Source organism: Meles meles, chromosome 9, assembly GCF_922984935.1.
Source record: "Meles meles chromosome 9, mMelMel3.1 paternal haplotype, whole genome shotgun sequence".
NCBI classification, from domain to species: Eukaryota; Metazoa; Chordata; class Mammalia; order Carnivora; family Mustelidae; genus Meles; species Meles meles.
In genome coordinates, this window is record NC_060074.1 from 17,313,900 (window position 1) to 17,341,478 (window position 27,579).

The following is a 27,579-nucleotide window of genomic DNA, read 5'->3' on the forward strand; positions in this document are numbered from 1 at the left end:
GAGGCTTTGCCTCTGAGACAGATGTAGCTAAATATTAACCAGGGCAAAGTAGTAAATTACAGATTAAGACGCAATTATGCCTGGTATCTCCCCCTTTCAGGGTGAGAGCTTATCGACGGCGGACGGCGGTGCTCAGATAAGGGGAAGCACCATGTGACAGGTGGTGTCTATTGTGGGTGGAAGCACGAAACTTCTGGAGCCTTTGGATTCCATGTTCCCAGGAGGCAAGACCCAAATGTCTTATTTGCCTGCACACCTCCTGCATAGTCATGCTTCCATGAGCGTTTAATAAGTACAATGTGATGAACACAGATGGAAAACCATACCTGAAACAAACCTCTAGTAACAACCAATTGGTTGAGTGGGTTGGTGCTGAGAGGGCTGGATCCAGCTCCATAAACCCCAGCAGCCAGCACTTTGAACATGTTCTTGCAAACCCCCCGCCCCCGAGAGGTAGAGGGTCTTGGTGCTTTCAAAAAGCTCTTTGCTTTTGCTGCTAAATAAATGTCACAAGGTAAAGCTGGGAATGCCACCGCTCTGGCATTTTAAGAGATATGTTCTTGGAGGCGTTTTCCAATGTTTTCCTTGAAACATCTACCCCCTGTCTGAAAAGTGTCTGGAGATAAAATTGTGGAGAAACACTTACCCAGGTATCCTTTGATGGAAGTACATACATCGAAGGCTTATGTAAGTGTAACCCCTCAGAACAGAGGTTTCCAACGGCTGGCCAGCTGAGCATTTGCATCAGAGTCACCTAAAATGTGTCTTAAATTAGATATTCCCAGACACCACCCTAGATCCAAGGAATCTGATTTGCAGGAAGATGGTGCCCAGAGATCTGAATTTTTAACAGTTGCCCTGGGTGATTCTGATGTGCCCTAGCCCTCAGGTGTGGGCTGTCTAGCTGGGAACACCCATCTTTCCACTAGGGTGTGGCCAGGTTACAGCTTTCTCTTAGCATCTTTTACAAATCTGTTTTATGTTCCCCACATCCCTTCCTGTCAAAGGAATGGAATGTAGGATGGGATTATCTATTATTATTTCACAATTAAGGATAATGATGTGAAACGTCCCAGGTGAGTCAGTGACGCTGCCAGGAATCTCAGACTCACTGGTGAGCTGTTTTCTGGTTGGTTCAGTGTTTTCTCTCAACAAGCCCATCGTTTCTATCCACGCTACTCGTCCTTTAGTAGGCAGTGTTTGCGGACTCCCAAAATAATGAGTAGTACAGAGCCTAGCTCCTCACCGCTCAGCCTCGGGTCAAAACTAAACCAACTACAGCCAAACCCCTGAGATTCCAAGTCTAGACAAAAATGGGCTGGCAGGTCTGAGCCAGTCCCAGGCTGGAGAATTTCCCTGGAGATTTCTTTTTCATCAGGCCCACGTGAGATTTGTGTTTAGTCCTTGGAAGTCCTGGATTAAAGAAATTCTAAGTCCTCCCTGGGCCCGTGGGCTCTTTTTCAGAGTGGTCTGGGGGAGATCTGGTCTCTCTCTCTTTCCTGATCTAAGGAAGGGTTTTGAGCTCCGAGGAGTAAATGCACCATGGCCAGAAGCACTACGGCAGGTAGAATTCGCATTATTTATTGAGTGCTGCCCCCTAGAGGATTACGAGCGGTCCGGCCGCCGGGAGTCCCCAGGGTTCTGAACCAGGCTCACCCTCCACCCAACTGCAGGAAATCAGGACTGCACTCCGTGGATTGATGAGAAATCTTGTAGCAGTTGCGCTGAGGACTGCCAGGAAGTAAGTTAGCTCCCTCTTTAGGACACCTCTGAAAAATTAAAACCCATAATGCTGGGAATCAGGTCCAGGAACAGAACGCTGAAACTGACCCTTCTCCCTACCAGACCAAGGACCCTTGAAGCTGCCTGAGCAGGACCCCCAAGAGCAGGAGCCCAGAGTTGCCATTTTTATGCTTTCCCAGTGGGTTTCAGTACACCTTTTCTCTCTCTTCTCCTCCTCCTCCTTGTGCCATTCACCTAAACCCTGGCTGTAATGGTCTCAGAAACAGGATTCCTCCATGTGGGGCGCTTGTTAGCACAAATGGCTTGGTACCCCTGGCGAGTCGTGGGGGAAGGTGATAGATACTAAGTGACTTTCTTTATACGGGCTGTGTCTCTAGAGATGGTAGTGTTACTTGTCCTTAGGTTAGCATCTTGGCAATGACAGAAGCTGGGATCTCTGTTGAAGGTTCAAAATCCAGACTGCCTCTTTCTCCCATTAAATACTGGGGAGGGGTGGTCTTTCTTGACAGTTGATGTTTAAACAGGGGGGAAAAAGTAAATCTGGAGTTTTTAATAACGTAGATGTGCTCTCAAGCCAAGGGAATAAGGAGGGCAAGTAGGAAGAGTGAGGGTTGGGGGTGGCGGATGAAAGGAATGAAAGGTAGCCTTTGGGCCAGCCAGGGGTTATGTTCCCTGGAAGAACTCACTAGGCCTCTGTTAAATACCCTTTCAAACCAGGCATCTAAGATTAACAGTGTGATACGGGTCCGTGGATTTACACAGGACTGTAAAATCCCTCCATGGCTTGGCTCAACTATTGCAAATCACTTCTGATTCAATTTTGTTTTGGTTATCTTAGTGTAAATAACAGTTAAGTGGGAGTTACAGATTTTTCAAACACTAAAAGTGATAAACAAAGCTAATGGCAAGGCCAGATAAGGAGGAAAACCACCCAGAAGAATCCACAAGTACAAGCAAAGAAATAAATGGGATCTTCAGATGTGTGTGTGCTTCTTGTCACCGAAACTTTATTTTTCTTCATCAGCCCAGTGGCAGAGAAGGTACACGCCAGTGTTATTTAGACTGCTCTTGTTGGAGTCTTTAGGATAATGTAGTAATAGGTGCTTAGTGAAGCAAGACAGTTTGGACTCCACAAAGCCATCCTCAGAAACAAAGATACAAGTGTTTCCCCAGCTGTTAGCTTACAACTCCCTCTAAACAGTTTTCACACCTCCATTTAAAAATAGTTGGCATAATGCTGTTTTCTTTCTCGGGCGCGCTGTGACCACATTTCCCTGGGGAAAGGGTGAATAGAAGTAGCTACAGTAGCATTCGGAGGAGAAGCCTTCACGTACCCGTACTTTGGGGGGGCCATTGGGGGGAATCCATTTTAATTACCTGAAGAAATTCTTGGCAGAAAGTCTCTCTGCTTCTGATAGTTACAAGTTAGGCGCGCAGGGAGAACTGAACCCTTACCCAGAGAGCAGAGGAGTCTGTTTGGGACACAACAAAGGACCCGAGTAGTAAACGCACGAGTGTTTGGGGTCTTATTCAGCTGAGGCCGGCCGTGTGTGTCGCCGCCACGCACTGCTGCCTGTGCGAACGCATGGCTGAGCCGCCGCCTGGTTCCCTACACTAAACACCGCACGCCACCCAACTCCTCTTGTAACGCCATTGCGCGTGGCATTGTGCTGTCTCCTACGTGTGTGGCCTCGGAGCTCGGGAATTTGGGTGGGGGGCAGGGATTGCCCGCATTTCCTGCGGAGTCTCTCGCGGGCGGGGACCGCGCGGCCAAGGGCAGTGCGCCCCGGAGGTGCCCCCGGGCGCTCCCTCTCCCCGGCATTGCGCGCGGGCGGCCGGGCGCAGCCAGGCGCGGAGGTGCCGGGGGTGGGCGGGAGGTGCGGGTGGGCGAGGAGCGGCTGGATGAGAGCCGCCTCAACTTTGATCGGGCCGCGGCTGGGGGGGGGGGGGCCGGGGGGGGGGGCCGCGGCCGCCCCGCCCGAGCCGGGTGCCGCGGCGCTGAGATGTGCGCCGCGCGTCTCCGCGGCTGCCTCTTTAATCAGGAACACAGAAGGGGCGGGCCCTGAGCCGGCGCGTAATCGGATAGCTCTGCCGCGGCTCTGACATCCACATGCGGCTCGGCCTGAAAAGGCTGGGGGGAGCCGGAGGGGAAGCAGAGAAGGCGAGCGAGGCACCAGCCCGCAGCCCGCCCCCGGCACATCCTCAGACGCGCAGACCTCGGCGAGGCGCTGGGCGAGGTGGAGGTGAGGGCGGGCGCGAGCGAACTCGGAGAGGGGCTCGCTCACTCCCAGGCGATCCCAGCCGCCGCCGCCGCCGCCCCGCCAGCAGCAGCAGCCGCAGCAGCCACAGCCGCCGCCGCCGCCGCCGCAGCTTCTTTCCTCTGACTCCCCTCGTCAGGCTGGCCGAGCGGGTGTAGTCGCTGGGGAGGCTCCCGCGAGGGGAACCCGGCGACGGCAGGAGCTGGGCGGCCGCCTCCCACTCCGGCCGTCCGGCGGTGGCTGCCTCCGCCCGCGTGCCGGTCCCGGGTGCCGGGGATGTGTGTCAGTGTACGCCTCTGAGATCGCACAGCTGCTTGGGGACCGTGGGATGCCCAAGCCCAGTGTGGGCTTTTCTTTTTATCGTCATTATTATTATATATATATATTTTTTACGCTTGGCTTTCGGAAAATCTTCGTGATGTTGTAGGAGAAAGGAAATGATACTTTGAGGAACTGGAAAGGACATAGATGCGTTTTGTTTTTAAGAGAGGAAACCCGTCCCCTCTTGCCAGCTTGCTCCCGCTTTGCTGATTTCAAGAGCCACCCTCTTCTTAGTGAGGTGAGAATCCAGCAGGAATAAGGTGAAGACGGGCCGCCAGGACCCAGGAGGGAAACACTGACCATTAGAGACCTTTGCAGAAGACACTGTAAGGAAGAAAGCAAGAGAGAGGAAAACAAAAAGACTTAAAATTATACAAGAAATCTACAAATCCAGCTCTGGAGAAAGCCTCCTTCTCCAAAATGGATATGTTTCCTCTCACCTGGGTTTTCTTAGTTCTCTACTTTTCAGGACTCGAAGTGAGAGGCCAACCAGGTAAGCCCCTGAAAGTTTTTCTGTTCATTTCAACATGCTTTTCCCTTTAAAACCAGTGGCTTATACGGGCCCCACTGAATGGCATAGAAAGAGACTTCCTCTATACTAAATAATTTAAAGAGAGATCCCAGTTGGCCCTCCCTACACCAACCACCACTGCTCCTAAAACCCAACTTTTCTCCCCTACTAGGAGTGTGTGTGTGTGTGTGTGTGTGTGTGTGTGTGTGTGTTTTGAAACATAGACAGAATTTGGCGGTGTTCAGATGTCACATATGGACTGAATCAAAGGTTTAAAAATACTACAAAGCCTTTGCATTACAGTTTTTGGGATTTTTTTCCCCCTGTCTTGAAGCAGAACACATCTCCCTTGAGTTTCTTCAACCTAGCCAGTGAAATATAAATCATTTGCATTCTCTCCACTTAGCTACATTGAGCAATGTTAACTGAAGGGCTTGGGAAACAAGAGTCTAGTTTTGGTTTTCCAGTGCAGTGGATTCTTTGCAGAATGTGTGGATATGCCTGGAAATCACAGGGCATGGGCTGATGGAGCAAGTGGGCCTGCCGCTGAGCCAGGGGCCTGGGGCGGGCGCTGCTGGCAACCAAGGCGGCTGGTCGTCCCCACTCTCCTTCCTGCATCCATGTGTTTTCTGGGAAAGTAAATCATGTTCTTTTCAAAATTATTATTAGATAAAACAGACTGCGTCGCCTTCGAAGGTCTCTTACTCTTGTGAAGTGGTTAGAAACTTTTGAGTGGAATTTGTTCTCAACCACTGCCAAAAAGGGTGTGTGGACAGACTGCAGAGATAAGGACTGCAAGGCCCAGAACAGTCTGGGGCCAGCATTTGGCAGCGGGGAGGAGGGCTAGCAAGGGGCACTCGGCCTGACAAGGGATCGCTGAGTGCGGGGAATCCAGTGGGGCTTGCCCTTCCGTCCCCACACCACTCTCCCGAGAGTGAACCTCTCTCCCCTCTGAAAACAGTGTGGGGAATCCGACGAAACTCTTGGAAGCTGCTACAGGTGATTGAGATTGGGGAAACCATCTATGGAGGAAACAGGGGAAAGAGAACGAGGAGATAAAGCCTTCGTGAAGTGCCCTTAGCGGAAGGCACTTGCAAAGACTACCCGCGGCCGGCGGCCGCGGTGGGGCTAACCCCCTGCGGCTTCCTGGGCCCCTCCCCTCCATCACCGCGGCATAGGGGGTCCTGCGGGAGGCCAGAGGGGAAGCTGTTCGCCTGGTGCTCTGGCTCTTGCCGCCAACACACCCCATTTAAGCTCGAGTGTTTAGTTGAGGGGAAGGAAGACTGCGGATCGCCTTTGCTATCCAGATCCACGCGTTTGCTGCTCCTTCTCTGCCATAGCCGGTCTTCAGGGCAGCTGCAAATCGGATCAAAGAGATGGGCGCAGGTCTCACTTGTCTCCCCATCCCCTCTTGCCTTAATTCTAAGTTCCCAGCTTGAAGCGAAATTAAATTACCTCCCACAGACCTAGATGCTGCATAAATTATGTATGTTTGTGTGATTCGCTGTGTGTGTGTGTGTGTGTGTTTGCGCGCGCGCACGCGGAGAAGATGCCCACGGTATATTATGTGCTCAGGCACGGACTCTAGTAGGCCCCGGCGAGCGCGCGCACACTGGGGCACACATCGGCGCCCGCGCGCTCTCACATACACACGCGCGCGCGCGGACACACACACCCAACTTCAGGTTCCGTGTGCTTTGCGGGGCGGGAGGGGTCGTAAAGACTCAGGGGCCATCTCCTACCCCAGATGTTCGCACATCTGTCCCCGAGCGCTGCGCGGAGTGTACGTGTGCGTGCGACACCCGCTCGAACCCACTCCCGCTCTGCCACCTGCCTTTCGCGCTCTCCGCAGAGCCCCCTCCCACCCTAGCCCCGGGCCGCGCTGCGTCACTTCTAGAGAAGCCCAGAGGCGCCGAGCGCGGGGCAGGTCACCCACTACGACGCCGTAGGCAGCCGGGCACCCGGGGTGGGACCTCCTTGTGGAACGCGGAGCTGGGACCCGCCCTGGGTGGATATTCTCCAGCCCCTCAAAAAGGCGATCGCAAGCCGCGGGGAGCTCGGGCTTCCCGTCGGAGCACCCGACTGGCACCCGAGGAGCTGGCAGCCGCTGGCAAAGGGCGAGGCCCTACTAAACCTCTGACTCACCCGGTGCGCGCCTGCCGGGAGGGGGCTGAGCCCAGCCGGCGGCAGCGGTGGCGGGAACCCGTTCGGAGAAGGAGTCAGGGGAAAGGGAGGGCGGAAGGTGCAGGAGGGGGAGCGACGGAGCAAATAACCCCGCGGCCGCGGCGGCAGCCTCTCGGACTGGCGGGCGCGCGGGCGGGCGGGAGGCCGCGTGGTCTGAGCGCCCCAGCCACCCCCACCTCCCCGACCCGCCGCCTGCCTGCCTCCTTCTGCCTGGGTTCGGGGGCTCGGAGCAGCCCGGTGGGCCCTGTCCTGAGCGCCCCCTCCTGTCTCCCGCTCCCTGCTCTGCGCTGAATTCCCCCGGCCGCCCCTGGAGGGCCGGCTCCGAGGGGCTGAGGCCCGGGGTTGGCGGAGCTGGGGATCCCAGCGCTGGCCGAACTGGGAGGCGGGAAGTCAGGGCGCGATTTCAGAAGCGAGGGCGGAGAGGGGCGGAGGGGAGCCGGCTCTAGCCTCGGGGATGCGCGCAACTCGCCCCGCTCCTAGCAGCGCCCAGCGCCCGCCCGGGCGCCTGAGCAGGTGAGGAGCACGCGGCGCGCGGGCATCCACGTGGCGGGGACCTGGTGGCCCTCCCGCCTGCCCCACCCCTCAGCGCCGTCTCTAACACTGCATCGATTTGTTTGGGCTACGCAGCAGAAACAGAGCCGAACGATCCATAAACATTCTATTAGGCAAAAATATTACCAGCGAAAGCAAAACCGAGGCTCGAGACTGGGAGAAGTTGGCCGCCTCCGACAACTCCAGCCCTGTCCCCTCCTCCTCCTTGACTAAGGACACCCCCAGGGAGAGGCTTGCGGCATTTCCTCCGCGCTGTCCACTGCCAGAAAGTTAAGTCGCCGCTGCGGTTCTCCGCTTGGGAGAAACCTCTGCAGTCGCCGGCGCGGTCAGCTTCCCCTCCCCCGCCTTCTCGCTCCTTGCTTTTCCACGTGAGAAAGAGAAATAGTCACAGCCAACGCTTCATTTTCACTGATTGATTTCTTTTTAATATCAACACAAGTTAATGGAGGCGAGGCGAGCTGTGATTAAACGGCTGCCCCCACCCTTTGCCTCGGGCTGACTGCACCGCAGTTTTTCCAACCGGGTCCCAGGAGCCCGGCGGCTGGGTGGGGGGCGCCCGCAGAGCAGGGGCAATGTCCAGGGGCTGGCGCGGGGGGGGGGGGGCGGTGGGCTCGGCGGAGGGGGGGCGGGGTGGTGGAATGAACTGGCCTCTCCTCCGGGAACCGTGGGGGTGGGGTGGGAATCAGCTTTCCTGGCAAGCTTAGGGGATCCGGCTCATCCGTGTCGCAGCTTCTGCGGCTCCGGTTGAATTTCTCTGAAAGGGGAGGGGATCCACGCTCTGGTGTACTGGCGTGTGCTCTCGGCTCGCCGCCCTCCCTCCTCCTCCTTTCCTTTCGGCTACAGACAGAGAGGAGAGCCCCCTGGCGCTAGCCTCTCCTCGTCAGCGCCCGGCACAACTCACCCCTTTGCTGGAGTTAATCGTCGTGGGGGCGGGGGAGAGGCGGTCTGCGGTTTGCTCAGGAAATTATTCAGGTCCTGACAATGGGTTTCTTCAGATGGTGGCAACTCCCAGCCCCAACGTCTCCACCCCCGGGACACGTCGCTTGGGGCCAAAAGAACCCAGACCCTATAACCAGCAACCTTCCCTCTCCCGCCCCTAGAGCTTTGATCTATGCCTGGGTTTAAACACCATTGCCATGGACACGGGCAGACGCGGTCGATCAACCTTGCGTCTGGAGTGGATGATCAGATAAGAGGTGTAAACTGTCTGTGGGAGACAGGTCTGGGTTCAAACAAATCCTAAAAGAGAAGCAATGACGTTCTAGGCGCCTGATAAGGATTTCTTTTTTAGCCCCTCTCCCCAAAATGCGGGATGACTCTGGGCAGGTGTAATGATTTGCAAGCAAAACTCTGAACTCCTAGATTGTACACAGACAGCCCGCTCTAGGCTCTGGGGACTGGTCTCATGCCCACGTTCAATGCGTGCCCGGTAAACTTTACCCCATAAGCAGCCACTGGAGGTAGTAAAGCTCTTACCAGCTGCCAACAGAGCACACAGTGCAAAACAGTGGAAAGAAGAGAGCTCCCTATGAGTGCTCCAGGCAAGCGCTTTCTTGTCCAGGATATGCCTGGTAGGCTTGCGAATGCCCAGGCAGCACTTCGGGTTTGGACTTTAGTGACTGTCTGCCTTCAGATTAAGTCACAGAGCACCCAACTGGCAAAATGTAAGGTTGGAAGACTGCGGTGACTTGGAAACCCCAGGCTATCTAGATGGGACTCCTGCTGTCTACCAAATGGCTCTCATCCCCTGCTGTTGACTGTAAAGTCCACATTTTGCCACAGAGAGGTCAGCTCCTACCTTCCTTAGTATAGAAAAAGAGGAGTCCAAATGCCAATTCATATGCAATGAGGCATGAATGTAAACAACGGCTGGGAGGGGCCTGGGGGCATCTGTGAGGAGAAATGCCTGTGCTGGCTAGATGATTCTGAGGTCCCTGCCGGGTGCTGTTTGTTCATTTCATTCAGCTGCTTCTTAAAGTAATCAAGAGAATGAGCTGACCGGGTGGTCAGAGTGTGGGACAGTTCTTGGTTGATGGAATTCAGAGCCAGGTTTATTGGTAAGCTGGGAAAGACTAGGAAATAGAGATGAGATTTTTCTTTTTTAGAAGTTGGAGCAGAAGCATGATACCTTTTAATTTCTTGCACTGTTGAGAAAGGACTTGAAACGGGACATCTGGGCAGTAGTTTATGTTGTCATTAACGTATTTGCAGTATTTTATCATGTGACCATTATTTGCCACTCTGTGATCTTTGTGGCACCCTCCTTGAGTGGCAGACATGAGTTTGATCCCCAGAAGTTAGTTTTTGTACCTTTCCTTCCAGGTAAAGAAGTAACTTTTTTTTTTTTTTAATTAACCCATTCCTGGAAGATCCTGCCTAAGTTTGTCCTAGAGAGCCTACAGCATTTTTCAAAGCTTTATCTGCCTTGATGAGAAATGGCCAAGGGGCTTAATGTTTCATTGCCTAACAGGATTCGCTGAGGCTGGATTCCTGGACACAGTGGCCCTGTAGCATGGCTGGCCCTCCAGGAGACAGATCTTCTGAAGCTTTAGGAAGCTGTCAAGTTTAGATAAGGCTGAGCTCCGATCCTGTGGGACCTTGGTTGTATTAATAAGAAGAAATTAATTTTTAACCACTGGGAACGTTGCCAAATTATGTGACCTTTGGCAGACCAGCTGTGCTATAAAAATAAATCCCCCATTTCTGAAAATGCTTCCCCGATCCAGTAGAACAATAACAACGTGGCATTTAGGATAGGGATGAGTGGGCTTGGGGCGACAGGAGAGAAATGGGAGTTGCCAGCAAAAAAACCCTCAGTGTTGTGACACATGGTTTCAGACTCGAACATCCTATCCACATCACCCTCCCACCCCGAAGACACACCTCGGTTTCCGGTACACAGGAAAGAGGGCTGGGATGGCAAGGAGCGGGGTGCCGGTGTGTACAGGGAGGGAAGAAGAGGTTAAGGGCGCCCAGCCCTCCCGACACCCAGCCTTGAACGGACAGATTACTGGCAGGCTGGAAGAGCAAAGGGAGTTTTCCACCCAGGCAAAACATTTGTCTTTCCCTAAATGCCACTAAATAAGTTTGTCACATAGAAGTTTTGGGGAGCCCTGCCTTGGGCTTTCCAGCCTCCAAAGCTCTGCAGCCCGACTGCCCAGGCTGAAAAGCCAGCTCAGCCATTTTCCAGCTCTGGGGTCCAGAACACTCCGTCTCTCTGTACGTCAATTCCTTTATCTGTAAAGTGTGTTGGATAGCACTGCTTCCCCCATCAGGGTGCCGTGGTAGATTGCACAGAGCCCTGCTTGGTCCAGTTCTGGAGGCCTTTATCCTCAGAAGAGCTTCAGCGAGGTTAACTGGAGCTCATGATCATAGAAAGTACATTATAACCATTGTGATAAGTTTATGTTATTTTTATGAGTTTTTGCAATAAAATAATTATCATTCTCAGCTCTTACCCCACTGAACACTGGTCTGTGTTTCATAAGCCTCAGATGATCTCAGCACACTGTTCTTCAGAGAGCAATATTCTTTGCTGGATTTTCATCTCAGATTTACATCTCTTCGTTGCATTTTTTCTCTCTCTCCCTCTCCTTGTTCTTTTTTTTCTTAAAATCTCTCCCCCTTTCCTTTCCTTTTCTCCTCTTCCATCCTTCATCCCTGCAAGTGTGCTCAGCAGGGAGCATGTGCGGAGGGTGCCCCCCCCAACGTGCAATAACTTCTATTCTGGCATTAAGGCCCCTCAGCAGCTGAACTCAAGAAAGTCATCATAAAGACAAAATAGCTTTTACCCAGCAAGACTCTTAATAATCCCATTTCCCTCTGGGTCTTCATAAAAGAGTCATGATCTAATCCAGGAAAAAGGGAGGGGGCTGGGAATAACAAAAGGAAAGCTCACCCCAGTAGCCCGCAGTGGATGGGGCTGCTGGCCAGCTTAATGCACATATCCAGTGAGTACCTGCTTTGGGCCTCAGAAGATCCTGATAACCAGTGATCTGGGCTCTGGCCAGTCTTTCAGCAAAGAAGATAAAGGGAATTGCAAACTGCGGGGTTGAGCAGTAGGAATAATAATTGTTTTGATGAAGGGGAAAAATAAAACAGATGTGCCCCAAAAGGCATCTTGGGGGCCAAGGGCAGGGAGACAGGGGAGGGATGGGTAGAGAGAAGAGATCATTGATTACCAGCAACCAGCTTAGTGATGAAGTAGGAGCGTGCCTTTTCCTGGTGCTATTAGTAACAACTATCTAGAACTCATCTTTGGGAGAATGAGAGAGGCAGGAGGTGAAGAAACCCTCAGATAAATTGTTTTTACCATCACTAGGATTAAAATGTAAATACCCTTTGAAATGCAACATTATTATCCGGGGTTTAGCATATCCTTTGGAGACCGGTTCACATAACTCAGCCTTGACTTATGACCAGGTATCATGGTCCCAAACACATTAACTGAAACTCTCAGTTCACCCATAAAAAATCTTCACGTTTAAGAGCACACTGTTGGGTTGGGAAGGAAGGGTAGGACTAGAGAAGCAGAACAGTTTGGATAAAGCTTCCTCAGAGTTTGTGCTGGTTAGTGATACTTTCAGTGCTATGTTAGCCAACTAGCAGTTGGTGAATTAATCCCTCAGAGTCTGACTTTTGGGCAAGGCTCTGGGTTTGATCCTATAAAGTTCACTAAAGAGGAATGAGGAAGGAGTCATGCTTGTCAAGTTGCTGTGGTCCCGCGGAAGGGATAAGGCTGTCCCGAGCCCTTACACATCTTAGAAGATGTTAAAGAGCTTGGGTCTCGGAGGTTCTAGATATGGAGGCCAGAAGAGTACTCTTGGTGTGGGAGACCAGGGAGGGGGTGATGGCATGTGAACCTAGACTGAGAGGATGGATGGGCATTAGAGCTGGGAGGGGGTATCAGGGGGAGATGAGAACTGAGAAATGGGCACTGGGTTTATTTGGGGAACACTCAGAAGCTGCACTTCAGAATGTGTGGAGGGAAATAATTGCACATAAGGTCAGAAATGATTCATTAGGCTAAATGCAAGGCCTCATTGCTAGGCCAAGGGGTTTGGATTTCATTCACTAACCAATGGGGAGCCCCTGATGTCTCACCATAAGCCTTTGGTTCGCTTAATCCAACTAAATGAAAAAATTATATTACCTTTTTTTCTCCTTTGGTTTTTGGAGAGACCTCAAAATTAGTCTTCCTCTATTTCCTTCCCCAAATGTCTATTGAAATGGGCAGGCATTGTAATCCCACATCTCTCATCAATGGCATCAAAATTGCATTTGCAATGAGGGCTGGAAAAGAGTGGACATAAATAAAAACTAATGATATTATATTGGCTGCCCTATTGGAATTGCATTTGTTTATGATATAAGATGACAAATAACAAGCTTACCACAGGTGGCATGATTCGAGGTCAGAGGAGGTAATCACATCAAACTTACATTTTTTTAACGATTACATGAAGGTTCATTTTTAGAATCCAGATTAAAGGGAAGTGATTTTTCCAAAGGTCCCCTTTCCAGACCCAGTTCCCGGTTCTGTCCTCGGCGAATCCATTGGAGGTGTTTTCGAAGAGGGAGCTTGCCTGGTTCCCTACTCATTTCTTTATGCTTGTGTGCTGCCTTCCCCTCCCGCCCTCTCGTCCCCTCCTTTCTGCCCTCCCAGAGGTTCTTTTATTCAGATTTTGAACTTTATCACTGCAAAAGTTCACAGGGATTTCCATTTGCTGTGCCTTCAGGAGTGCATCACTCACTGCCACCCGGCCCCATAAATTGAATAGATTGCATCCCTTCCCAGTTGCCTTAGGAAGTGGTCAAACAGCCGCATTCCTGGGCTGATGGATTGGCTCATTTCTTCCCAGCTTAAGCCAAGATACAGATTTTATGAGACTGTCTTGTGACAGACCGAAGTCGCTTTGAATAAAACAAAATCCAGCCTCGGCTCACAGAAATAACTCTTAAAAAGCAGCTTATCCAGGGTTAGTGAGCAAAATTTGGTTAAAACCCCGAGCAGGGAGCTTAGATGATTCAGCCAAAGGGATTTGAAGAAACTTTTTGGTCTTCCTTTTTATGTATCGGTGTTGCTCACATGCTGACACACAGAACTGCGTATCCACAATATTTATAAATTTGCAGCTACAGACTCGGTTAAGGAAAGAAACTCACGTCAGTAGGGCTAATGTGATTAAAAGACATTTGAACTCTCCATAATGCAAGACAGGCGTGCTCATTGGAAAAATCCTAGAGGTTGTTTCAAGGCTTACCAAACGGATGAAACAGGAGTGACACCTTGAGTAAAGGTCTTGTTCTCTGGGTGGGGAGACAGCCTTTTCAATTTTGGGTTCAATCTATGGGGTTATGGGATCTTCTCCCCACCTCCTTATATGGGCTTTGAATTTAAGAACTGAAACTGACCTTTAGAATCGCTCCTCTCATTTTATAGTTGAGAAAACAAAGTCTCAGAGGTGTTTCCTGACTTACCCAAGGCCACACAGCTTGTCAGTGGTGAGACCATGTTGAAGACAAGACTTCTTGCTAATGAAGTGGCACGGTGACAACCGTCTCTCTTTTTAAGCAGGAGAAAGGGCTGCTTCTTTGCCTTGCTGCTAATAATGAAATGAAAGCGGTGCTTTGGAAGTAGGAACAGGATGGGATTATGCTGTGGATAAAGGATAAATTATAGAGGAAATAAAGTCTGTTATAGTCAGGGAAAATGAAACCGACTGCTCCTCTCCATATGACCCTCAGGGATCTACAAGAAATGGATGTCTTCTAATCCTTCTACCCCTTCTCTTGTACAAGGCATTTTGAAGTAATAAGGGAACTGGGGTCTAGTTCAGTGAGTTTCAAACTGTGCTCCACAAAGCCCGGCAGAGGTGACAAGGGAACTGAGGGGACCGGATTCTACACCCCTTCTCGCCACCCTATTTCTTGCACCCAAGAGAGTCCCACTTCCTTCTACCTGCTTTGGACATTGGAGCTCTGGGTAGACTTTTGTTCAAAGAGAAAACAAACTCTTCAAAGAAGAACTTTGAGAACTACCCACTTGGTTTAATCCTTCCATTGAATTACAGTGTAGGAAGCTGAGACTGAGGAAGGTCAGCAATGAGGAATCCACTGGCCTCTTCTTGCTACCATGGGACCACCCCGCTTCCCTTTCCAGTAACTCAGTCCCATCATCTCGGACCCACCTCTGACCACAACCTGACTCCAGCCAGTCCTTAATCTCCCGGGTTTGGGCCAAGGACTTCAGCCCAGGATGGGACTGTTGTTTTGCTGGGAAACTGCCAGCAGGCTGTTGCCTGGTGTCTCCTGGTGCCTCTGCCTGGCCTGGGGTGAGGCATTGTAATTCTAAGTATTTAAAAGTATTCGCAGCCGTCAGGGTTTCCTTAGTGAACGTTAGTGTCGAGCAAGCACAGGCCATACAGTGTTCCTTTAGAACAACTCCAGCAGAATTTCCTTAGAAGGCAGACCAGATTTTAAAAAATATTTTCTTTTCCTTCTCATTACTTCCTAAAAATCAGATATTACCAAGGAACTAGTGGTTTGACTTAAATTTAGGTTCCTTAGAAGGGTGGGTTCGTTTGGAAGCAGGCAGAATGAGTGGCTCAGAACAGCCAGTGGCTACACACTTGCTTTCCCTGACACAGAGCCGGGTTACCTCTAGGCAGCTTCAGATGGTGCCTGGGCCACCAGCAAGATGGGAGCACCTGAGAAGGAGAGGGAAAAAAACAAACCAAAACAAAACAAAAAAACAGAGAGAGACTGGAGGATGTAAATGTCCGATATCATCTGACATTGCACGTGTCAAGTAAAAACACCAAAATGCTCATCATTGGGGAAAAAAATCAGATCTTCTGGACTTTGGGACTTATTGTTCTCCTTCTTTCCAGTTAGGTCTGGAGATGTCACCCTAATCCTTTTATTCTGCCCCCCTCCCCCAGGTCTTTAGTTGGCCTGAGCTGGCTCATGCCTCAGGCCACCCTCACAGATGGAGGAGAAAACCCTCTCTGAACTGCCCCAGCCAGGGTCTGCCTTCTTTTTGGGAAATGAATTTGCCCCAGGTGAAAGGTACTCACAAAACAGTTGGAGAAAAAAGTCCCTTGTCAACTCACCGAACAGGCCCAGTAGCTCCAACTTCGACAGGGTCAACTTCCCTTCTGTATGTGGAGATTGGCCTAAAGGGGTTTGCCCTTGAGTTCAACTCTCTTTTGGCTCTGCCCAGACTCCTCTGACCCAGGACAGACAGCATTTATGCAGTTCCTTCTGGGACACAAGACCGACCTCCAGGGTCATGGGCGGTAGAGTTCGTTTCTACTGGGGGTGTGTTTGTGTTCAAGAAATGAAGGTTCCCAAACCTGGAAATGAGATATCAATGATCAAGAAGACGTGTGGAAGCATTAAGTGTGTTGTCTTTACAAGTTTTACTGATTTCTTTCCAGGATTCCGTTCTCTCCAAGAAAAACAGAGGCAGAAATGATAGTATTTATCTTGGTGGCTATGGGTCTGTGCAAACGATGTGTGATATTTTACGAGCGGGTGTGAAAGCGTGTACAGGCCTGAAGTGTAACTTTCTAATAGGTGTGTGTCCCTGACTTCTGCTCAGTATCTATGTGTGTGTGTCTGCTTCTCAGTGTGCGTGCCATCCAAACAGGAATGCGAGTTTATACAGGTTGGGTATTGAAAGGGTTAACTATACCAAAGCAAAGCAGATGTTTTAATGAGTGTTCAAAAATTTTAATAAAATGCCTTGATTTTCTTCAGATAAAGAAAGGACAGGAAAAAAAAAAAAAAAAAAGAAAGAAACGAGTTACTCCTTTTTCTTTCCATGAAGTTTTTACTGTGGAAAATACAGAGTATCCGCTATGGGTTATACGTAGTTTCAATTTTTTTCTGAGTGGGGAAGTGGTTACTCCTGGTGTGGATGAGAAATGAAACCTTCCTATGAGGAAGTTTCCTGTCTTTATTGCTGCTTATGTGTGCCTGGTCTGATTCCTAAAAAAGCTTGAACTTGGGGGGAAGGGGGGATTGAGGGAGAAGTTCTCCTTTCGCAGTGGCTGGAGAAAAAGAGAGCAGGGGAGGGACAGGGAGACAGAGAGTGTGGATGATGTAGAAACCATCACAGGAGCTCGGTTCCCATTCCTTCTGGCGAGTTCCAAGGCGAACTGGGTAGTTTGGGGGAGAGTGTGCTAGTCAGGGCTACAGTCTTGAGCAAAATAGCAGGCAGAGAAGCTCTACCGGGGAGAAAACCCCTCCCCCTCCCAGCCTGGTAAGAGCAGCTGGTGATCTGAAGTCCCCACACCTCTGCTTTCTCAGAGGTTCCTTCTCAGCGCCATGGCACCTGCATGAGCCAGCACCAACCGGCCCCAGTTTGGCTTGCTGGAAGGTGCTGGGCGCCCAGCACCGCCCGGGGTGTGGGCAAGCCTGCCAGGATTGGCTGCGGAGGAATGGGCGGTCCAGGCCCGGGATGGGGGCTCCTCTCTGTCCGCGGGAGTGCTGAGCCCATTGTCCTGCAGGACTGGGGAGGGTGCAGGGTCATTAGAGGATGGTGTGGGCTCTGCTAGCCAGAGGAAATGGCCTGCTTTTGTTTTCCACCCAGTAGGAAATGGAACCCGAATCCATTAGATTCTGGGCAGTTCAACACGGCACAGTATGAGCTCGCAGAGGCACGATGCCTAAAAGGCTACTTGTGCGGATCTGTGTGTCCCACTGCCATTGTGTGGCCTGCCCATCTTTTATGCATTTAAAGCCTGTCAGGCTGGTAATCTAAAGCAGAGGTCTGGAAGACAGTAATGCCAACAGACATGGGGAATAGTAAAGTGCACCTGTAGAGTTAAAAAATGCATGACCCTTTCCCTCAAAGAGCGAACGCAGGAGAAAGAGCCCGTCCTGTAGGGTAGATGCTGAGCCGTGATACATAATTCACGGGCCCACGCTGCTCCATGCAGATGGCGATATTAAATCCTGATTGATGCTCAGAGAGGCACACATCGCAGGAAGGTCTCCGGGAGGCTTCTGAATATTTCCAGGTCTCTCGTGCCTTCCTGTCCTCGGTTCTAAGGTGGTATTAAGCAAAACCCCCCATTTCCCCGGAACCCCTCCTGGGGATTACAGAACTTCACTCCCAAATAGATGAGATTCTTCAAATATCATCACCCACCTTTTCTGTCTTTGAAGTCGCCCCTTTGCCTCCTGGCCCACAGGAAGCTCTTTACCTCCAGCCGGGCACTGCTGGGAAGAGGGGCGGCTACCCCCCCCCCCCCCCCCCCCCCCGCAGTGGCCTTTCAAGTGGCTGGTGACTGGTTGGACTGGACAAGGCAGCAGCACACTCTGGTGGTGGTGACGAGGCAGGAGGGCCAGCGGGTAGAAAGCAAGGGAAAAACACAAAGCACTTTTGTGGGAGCTCTGAGGTCAGAGCCAGTGAATTCTCTAATGCAGATTTTTTCCACTCGGTGTATAATGAAATAATAAATCAAATTTGTGGTGTATGTGGAATTAAATGTTTGGGGTTTTTGCTTTTTTTTTTTTTTTTTTTTTTTTCTTAAAAAAAAAAGAAGAAGAAGAAACTAAAATCACCCTCCAGGGCCTATTCTGGCCCAAAGCTGAAAGTGTTTCCTCCATATCACATGTAATTGTTACCAGGCTCGCTTGTGGGTCGGCACCACAAAACCACTATTGTCAGTTCCCGGAGCCGTTACTTCTGGCTGCCTGGGCTGGGCTGGAAGACACCAACTGAAATGAAGGATTTATGAGATAAAGATAGAGAGGAGAGGTTTGAACAAGAAGGAGATGGGCCAAGGAGAGAAGACAAGGAAAGGCAGAGGGCAAGTTACATTTATAGCTCTCTTGTTTGTTTCACGCCAGCGCATGTAATTGGGAATATTTACAACTGTTTTCTGGAATATTTTCATTTGGGGAACGTGTGTGATTGTGCACATCTCTGTGTGTGTGTCTGTGTGTCTGTGTGTGTGGTGAGTGTCAGGGAGGATGAGCTGAAGTAATCTCTTCCACTGCGTGAGTAAGTAGGTTAGTCTTCTGGACTGCCATAAAAGGTTTGTAAAACAGTTTTTAATCAGCCACTGGTAGGGAAGAGAAGGGGGGTGCAAAACAGAGGCCGTAGCATATTTGAAGTTCTTTGGGTTCTTTGACTTTTCTTTCAGACTCACCCTGTGGAGGTCGTTTGAATTCCAAAGATGCTGGCTACATCACCTCCCCCGGGTACCCCCAGGATTACCCATCCCACCAGAACTGCGAGTGGATTGTTTACGCCCCTGAACCCAACCAGAAGATTGTCCTCAACTTCAACCCCCACTTCGAGATTGAGAAACACGACTGCAAGTAAGCGCCTGATTGTAGATCCGTGAGACACCCACTGCCACCCTCCCGCTGTCCCGGGCTCCCGCCACCTCTGCTGCCTAATGACAGCCCCCCTAACCCACCTGCTGAACAGGGGCCCCAGAGGGCAACCTCGAGATGACGTTGTCTTCCAGGAGAAATAAAGCCCTAGGGGGTCCCACAGTATGGAGGAAAGAGCCTTCTTGAGTGAAGAGGGTAGAGAAGCGCGCCCTGTCTTCAAAGTGGGTTGGGGAGGAGAATCCCATCTAGGGGCCGGGGGTAGACTGCACTATACGAGCTCTTGACCTTGGGATTTACTTTGCCCTTGGAGCTCTCCCCATGCCCACCACTGCCACCACACGTAGAAACCCCACAGAACGAGTACCAGGTCCCCGCAAGGAGACTTCCTCAGCTTCCAGCCCTGGAGGATGAGGCTGTTTTCTGTTGTGAAGCGGCCGCTGGTTTCCTTACGGAAAGAGAGTTAAAAGTCTGAGTCTACGCTGGTAGGTCTAAGCTTCTCATTGATTCTTATTACGTGTGCCGCACAGGTTGGAGTCTCAAAGCTGGTTGTACGGATTTATGTCACCGACACCATTCTAATTGCTTTACAAGTATCCCTCCATCCTGTCCTCATGGTGGCCCTGGGACATTGGTGCGGTCAGGGCTAACATTTTGCAGATGAGAGAACCGAAGCCCAGAGAGCTTGTCAGTCCCCCGAGGAGGCTTGGCTGGTCTCATAACAGCAGTCCTGTCCCCTTGGAAATGTGCAGCTTGGGAGATACCAAGTGGGCATTCAGACATCCATGAGTGCTTTAGAAATGTCTTCTCGACCCCACGGTCCCTTAATTAAGGTGACAGAGCAGGTAGCATTGCAATGTCATGAATGTGCATATACTTTGCACCTTCTAGCGGGCTCTATCCGAAAGTCTTTGCTCGTGGAAACGGTAGTGTGAGTTTTCGGTGCAGAAAAGAACGTAGCGATGATCACATCCTGCTCCAGATGCACCCCTACGATGTGCCACTGGGTGTTCGGTGTCCCGTTACGATTCCTAAGCAGTCTGGACATTCCTTGTGACCAAGGTGTCACAAGGATGGAAAAATTCATAAAGGGGCCAGCTGGTGAGAAAAGTGCAAGGGAGCAGGCCTACCTCCAGGCTCACACGTCCTCATGGAGGAGACAAGGCCCGCCCTTGAACCAGGGCTAGACTGAGAGGCAGTGAATTGATGTTGTTGTTATCCTCCTAGGACTACTTCACGCCTACATAATGGTTTTCTCCTAGCAAGAGGTAGTCTGCGCTGAAAACCGGAGGGTGTCTGGGATGGCTGCCTCATGTGACGAAAAGTCATAAGACGGATTTTCTAATCCCAGATCCACTCTTGACTCAGTGGATGACATAGGGTAACTCATCAGTTCCTCTTTGTTTAAGTTAAATGCGCAGCCTGATATATTCCTACAGCATCTCAGGCCTGCTGAGTCCCCGCAGGGGACTTCAGCAAGGGTTTCTGGCAGAAGAGCTCCTGTATTGGGTGTTTTCGCTCCCAGTGCCTTTGGCTGGGCTGCAGGAGGCTGGCACAGACTGGAGCCTAATGCACAGGGAGCTTGGGTCTGTGCTCAGAGAAATTTGACTAAGCACCTCTGTCTACCAAGGGCCAAATTCTGTTATGCTTATGCCAGCAAATCTCCCAGGGAAATTGCTAAGATGTCATCTTATGTATATTCATAGTGGCAGGACAGGAAGGCATGGCTTTTGGAAGGAAAAACTCAGGGAGCCTAGTGAGCGTGGCTTAACACATGTTAGGGAACTAAGCAAGGCCAGGAAAACATGCCCCTGCCCTGTTTGGGGCCTCAGGGTCTGCCTTCCCCCACACAGGACTCAGCCCCCTGGGTGGGGAGAACTCAGGTTGCTGGAGTCTCCGGCAGCAAAAGGGGACAGGCTCTGGCTGGACTTGGAGTAGGGGAAGCAGAGAAGTTGCAGGTTATCTTCTGGCTTATCATCCTTACTAGGCAGCTTCCTGTTTTTCTCCCCACTCCCCCATGGATGCTTCTGGCTTGAACTGAAAAGGTCAGGAAGGTCAGAAAAAAAATCTTTCTGGGGTCTCTTTTCCCCCGTGCCAAGTTGTCAGAAAGGCCCTGCTGGGGTCAGGCCTCCACTACTTAACCTCGTCCTTAATTCTCTCTCCCTCCCCCCGTTTCCCCTCTGTTCCCCATTTCTCTGTCATTCCTGTTGATTCTTGTATTTAGAAAGACACATCCGGTTCTCTCAATCTCTCACTCTGCAAGGTATTTTTAACATTCTTCCCCAGCCATTTGCATTCAGAATAAATGAGCTTCTCCTCCCCCACGGCCTTGTACCACTAGCTGGTGAGAGGAACAATTAACCTAATTGGAGTGTTCGAAGTTCTGTCCGGTGCCTTCTCTCTCCCCCTTCTGTCCTTTTCGGTCCAAGGGAGCTCCTGGGTTTGGAAAGCGCTGACTACCAAAGGAAATTAGACTCCTTTCTCTTTTCATTTCCGGTGCATGTTTTGAATTGGACTTGGCTCTCCAGGCCCCTAGCGTGGATGGATGCTTACCAAGGGAAAACCGCCTGCACTGTCCTCCCCCTGACAGGGCACAGCAGCAACACCCCTGCAGAAAGGAAAGTGAGTAAGAGCACCAGGAAGCCACCAGCCCCACACTGGAGGAAGGGCCAGCCGGGGGCAGCACCATCCCCTCCTCACATCTGTGGGAGTAACGGGCAGACCTTGCCCCGAGATCCAGGAGCAGGCCCCGCCCGGAGCTCCCTGGGCCCTTGGCTCTCTGTGTGTTGAAATCCACAACCCAAAGGTGGAGCCCCTGAAAATAAACCCCAGACAGGCCTTTTCCCTTGAACAGCCGCTTGTTCGTTTTGTTCCACCGAAGCCTGCTGTCTGCTTGGAAACTTTCCCTCACAGCCCCAGCTCTGCCTGAGTCAGCGTGGTCCCAGGCCACCACCATCTGTGGGGAGCTCTCCGACTCCTCCCTCGGGCTGGGAGCAGGAATCCAAACCCCCAGCACCCACAGGCTGCCCTCTGTGGGCAGAAACCAGAGGCCCCCGTGGCCTGGCCATGTAGATGTGGCCGAGGGACCAAAGGGCAGGACTCGGGATCTTCTGAGGCAACGGGGAAGAGCTAGTCATTCCCTGTGGTGAGCAAGAGGGCACTATGCTTTTCCCCTGAGTCAGCCGGCAGTAGGCGGGACACTAGAGGGCTTTGGGAACATATGTACACAGACTTGAATCTTTTTCCATTTCTGAAATCTAAGATATATGCGTTTTTTAAGAACACCCACCTGCATATGGTACACAACTTATTCATGAGGCCTCAGACCGGCATGGCCTCCCTCCCCAGCCCAGAGACCCAAGGAAAACCCAAACCGAGAGTCTGGGCCCTGTTAAGAATTGGTCATTTCCAGATGGGTGTCTCGGAAAACATGCTTCACCAGTGTGCAAACCACTAGGAAGACCTGAAAGAACATTTCTTGAAAGAACAAAAAGCCCACACGAAGTTTATGCGAGTGATTTTAGGCGTGTGTTCGGCATCTCATTTTCCACGGGAGAGCCGTGCTCCATCCAAGGGAAATGTTTTGATACTCGGACCTACTCATTTAGAGTTCCACAGTCCTCTTTTGAAACGATTTCTGATACAGAACATTCTAAATCCTGTGCCACACTTCCCTGTCTTCTTAGACAAAACCAGCAGTAAGGGGAGTCAACTTCCGCTTCATGATTCAGGCCTCTAGTTTCAAATTTCGCTTTTTGTGACCCAGGCCAGGTTTTGTCCAATTTGGATCCAAGAGACTGAGAGTTGAGTTTTTGTTGACCTTCTAAACTTCCCAGGCCTCAGTTTCCTCCCCTGCAAAACTGGCCTCAGTTTCCTCCCCTGCAAAGCTGATCCTAAGTGCTTTGCAAGATTGCTGTGTCTTGTTTGTGTGGATACGCAATGAATTAGCAACCGCATTAACACCATTGTCCTTTGTCATGGGAAAGTCTGTGACTTTTTTCTGTCTGTGACTTGTTGCTGTCACTTCCTGTGAGGTGTATCCCTGCCTCCCAGAGCCGCCTTCTTCTGACTTGTGTTACTCTTTCATTGTGTCGTACGAATATTGCTTCCAGAGATCTTGTCCATTGGGAAGTTCTGGGTCTGGGGTCTCGGCTCTGCCCGAAGGAGTGTCATCCAGGACTGGCATGTCTGCTCGGCGTCAGTCCGCCACGCTCACGGTGGAGCAGGCTCTGGGCACACCCCCAGGGACAGAGCGTGAAAAGCATCAGTGCACAGAATCCTGGCACCAGCTGAGGTCCTCAAGGTCTCTTCTTTTCTTTCTTTTTTATTTTTTTTTAAGATTTTATTTATTTATTTGACAGAGAGATCACAAGTAGGCAGAGAGACAGGCAGGGAGAGAGGAGGAAGCAGGCTTCCCGCTGAGCGGACAGCCTGATGTATGGCTCGATCCCAGGACCCTGGGATTATGACCTGAGCCGAAGGCAGAGGTTTAACCCACTGAGCCACCCAGATGCCCCCTCAAGGTCTTTTCTGACATCATCCTCCCAAAGCCCACCCATGTTCTAGATACTGGAAGTTTAGGGATGTTTGGCCTTCAGCTAAGTGTACTAGATAAACAAGGAGCCCCTGTGTTTTTGGCCAGAGGAGCTCTTTAAATCTTAGACTTGCCTATTTCTCCCAAAGTAAGGGATGATATCCTAGAGAGGCAGCAGCTTCCCAGGTTGATAGACTGATTATGGTGAACAGAGGGAACGGACCAGATCTCAATAATCTAGCCCCTCCCCACCCAACCAACAGAATCACCTGTGCTCGGTGAGCATCCTCCATTCCAATCAAACAGCCAAAGAGAACCTTATAAGCCAAAGAGAACCTTATAACTGCACGAGACCCTGTGAGTGCCCAGTGCTTGGACCCTCCTGCCTCTCCCCTCCACAGGGACCAGCCGCACACTCCCTTCGTCTTCCCTTCCGTTTCCTTGATTCTCCCAGTTCTCTTTCATGGTTCCCAACGCCGAACTCCCAGAGCATTGAGTATTGTCTTGATTTGCTGGCTTGCCTTTAGTTCATGGGTGCTCTGTGTTGTGTTCTGAGCGTGTAAATTCTCTAAGGGCATGGACTACATATTTCATTTCTGTACCCTCAGGACACCTGGTCTTAGAGTAGTAAGCAGGTGCATGCACAGGATTGTTGCGTATTTTTACATTTGAGTTGCCAGGACGTAGGTCAATGTGGCAGGAGCCCGTGCTGGAAGCAGACGGAGCTGTCTGCCCTACGCGTCCATCTTGTGACGTGATATAATGAGAGCAGGAGGATGAGACACAGGCTTACGGAGGTCACTCAGCTCTCCGTGACTCAGCCTTTCACCAACAAAATGGCAATAAACTGTGCACTCATCCATAGTGACTAAACGCCTACCATGTGCCACACGTGAGGATAGCACTGGGAATGCACTGATGAGTATATCATATTCTTTGTCTTCATGGAGCTAAGAGTTTGGGAGCAAGTCTGGGGTGTCTGGGTGGCTCAGTCGGGTAAGCGTCGAATTCTTGATTTTGACTCAGATCATGCTGTCAGGGTCCTGAGTTCAAGTCCCATGTCAGGCTCTGTGCTGAATGTAGAACCTGCTTAAGATTCTTTTTCTCTCCCTCGCCACCCCCCACCCCTGCATTCACACATGCGCTCTCTTGCTCTAAAAAATAAAATAAAATAAAATAAAATAATGTTAGGGGTGCCTGGGTGGCTCAGGGGGTTAAGCCTCTGCCTTTGGCTCAGGTCATGGTCTCAGGGTCCTGGGATCAAGCCCCGCATCGGGCTGTCTGCTCAGTCTGCTTCCCCTTCTCTCTCTGCTTGCTGCTCTGCCTACTTGAGATCTCTCTCTCTCTCTCTCTGTCAAATAAATAAATAAAATCTTTAAAAAAAAAAAAAGGAAAGAAAAAATAATGTTAAAAATATATGGTTATTGATGATAAAGCAACCCCGTCTAGAGCTTCACCTCTGAGACCAGCACTTTGCTCAGTGCTCCACATACATCATCTCATTGATCCTTGAATCACAAAAATGTGAAGTCATTGTTACTCTTCCCATTTTACAGATGAAGAAACTTGGACTTAAAGATTAACTTCTGGCCCCAGGTCCCACTCACAGGAATGGTGGGGAGGGGATTTGAAGCCAAAATGCCCTCCTTTGCGACCTGTGCTCTACTCTTAGGCTCCACTGCGTCCCCTAAAACTGTGCATGCTGCCTGGGGACATGCAGGGGCATGATTATGTGAGCCCCCAGCAATGAGATCTAGCATAGGCTGCGGAGATCAGGGAAGGCTCCCTGGAGGAAGTGATGCCTGCATCAATCCCAAAGAAGTTAGCCAGACTGAGCAGAGGTATATATCTCTGGTGGTCCAGGTAGAGAACATCACGTCAAAGACAAGACAGGGAAACAATTTGATGCCTTAGGGAACCACAGTAATGGAAAGGCCATCCTTGTGACTTGATGATCAACAAAACGTGTTTTCCGTGAAGAGTGTCTGAGCAATGCTATTGAATTTTGTTTCCTGGCCAGGCGACTTCCACCGTCTTAGAGAAGGGCCAGGGTCAGGAAGCGGGGAAGACTAGGACTTTTTTAAGCACCCTCTGCTGCTCCCAACCTCCCTGACCAGGGTCTCTACAATTTCACACCTTATGTCCTGGGACAAACCCCCTCTGACCCCCCAGTTTAATGCCCAAACCTGGAAAAATCCACCTCTCCATTTACTCCTACATAGGACTCTCTGAACAAAGGTCTCTTTCCTAAGAATAGAGAGCAGGGGGCCCGCACTGTCCAAATGGAGGCGTGGCTTCAGCTGGAGTCCACCTGAGTCTCCAGAAATCGAAACAGAGTGTGAGTTCTCTGGTTCAAGAGAGTGCCTTGCACTCAGGAGAGAGCCTCACGTTGATTACTCATGACATTATTATAGATTTACTGCCTGCCTAACCACAGAAATATTCTGATTCCCCCAAGGAGCCAATGAGCAGCAATATTTTTCTGTGTTGCAACAACCCTACTAATGACAGAAACAGATCCCCCCGCAGGTACATGGTGCAATAAAATGGGACAGCCCTGCAGACTCCGGCTGGGCCCGCCCCAGACCCCGGCACACCAGCCTTGACCAAGGACTCCACCCAGCAACTCTGCTTGCTGAGAAGTGGGGAAAAAAACATCACAGATTGTTCTCCTCCTCCCACCAAGGTTATAGCGCAGTTGGGACAAGGGTTATTTTTGGCAGTTTGTTTTTAAATACACGATGTTGCAATCGCCATGCTCCAAACGCAAGCTTTGCTATGGAAGTCCTTCTTAACAATGCATTTTATCTCCTGATTGAGAAAATCACTTGAGGTTTTCTAATACACAATCCCACTTGTTCTGCCTCTCAGCCCTGGCACCTTCTCTGAACCCAGCTGTCCCAGAGGGCCAGCATCTTACCCCATGTAACTGCGTGTAATTCTCCCAGCTAATTACAACGGGTGAGAGTCTGTCTTCAGAAATTCAGTGGGAGCTCAGGGTGGGGAGAGGATAAAGAGGAGGACGAAAGAGACCAAGTAAAAAACTTAGATTTTTCTTAAAAAGTGGTTTGTGTATTTTCCTATAGTCATGAGTCCTATAGAAAATACGATGTTCTCTTTGTTTTTTTCCTTTTTAATGGCAAGCGGATTGAAACCTTTGGATTAAGAGAAACTCAATAGATAATTTAATTCCATTCTTCTACTTCGGCCTGGATAAATCATCCCAGAAAAAAAAAAATATACATGTTAGCTGCCCTTGTCTTTCCTTCCAGAAAAGAGCTTCATAATCGACCTTCATTATAAAACCTAGGGCCTCACAACTCATCTCAGTGATTGCAGAGTAGATGGTTGTATTTAATTTACATAATCAGAATTTTTTTTTTTCCCTAGAAGGAAAATCCCTGAAAAATGTTAGCTGGGTCAGAATAAAATTTTTAAAAGAAGAAGAAAGAAAAACATGTGAACTGGGCTTATGCTTTTTTCCCTACCTTTGTAATCAAGCATCTTGACACACTCTCTCTCTCTCTCTGTGTATATATATATGAATGAATGACTAGGTACTGCGTTATTCCCATTTAACAGGTGGGTACACTGTGAGAGAGATCTCGCAGACAGTAATGGCTGGAATGGGAGGCCCACCACCCAAAGCTGCCTTTACATGTCTGTGTCCTTGGACTGAGAGCTGTCACCCCCTGTCCCCACACTTAGGTATTTGAGCCCTCTCTGATTTCCTTAGATATCTCTGACAAGTCTTTTCTTTTCCTCTTCCGTCTCTTATTCTTTTCTTTGCCTCTTCCTGCCGTGGGGTCACCTCCGGATGCCAGCAGGGCAGTCAAGGAGAGAGAGTTCTTTCTGTGACGCTCTGTCGACGGTCTCCGTCTGCCTCCCTGTCATCCACCTTCTACTCCGCAGGTCCCCTCCAGCCCCCCTCTCCATCCTCTTCAAATTCCCTGCCATCCCCCCACTGCCTCCCTGTGCCGCTGGAATCCGAAGATGTGAGGGCTAGTAATAGAGTGTCAGCGGAAGTAATTGATTCCTCACACACAGAGAATTCTCCTGCCTTCAGTGTCAATGGAGCTGAACCAGAGTCTTGGAGGTGAGCGAGACATGTAAACAGTCCATGG

General features: G+C 50.5%; 1 protein-coding gene across 6 annotated transcripts in view; it reads left to right on the forward strand.

The window, feature by feature from the left end:
* The first annotated feature begins 3,878 nt into the window (after nt 1-3,878).
* NRP2 (neuropilin 2) overlaps nt 3,879-27,579 on the forward strand; it is a 114,576-nt gene continuing 90,875 nt past the window's right edge. For all 6 annotated transcript variants that reach the window (XM_046018733.1, XM_046018734.1, XM_046018735.1 and 3 more), the window contains exons 1-2: nt 3,879-4,815; nt 18,729-18,906. In XM_046018733.1, coding sequence (XP_045874689.1) covers nt 4,743-4,815; nt 18,729-18,906 — 251 coding nt within the window. In that variant the 5' untranslated portion in view covers nt 3,879-4,742. The remainder of the gene's footprint in view (nt 4,816-18,728; nt 18,907-27,579) is intronic.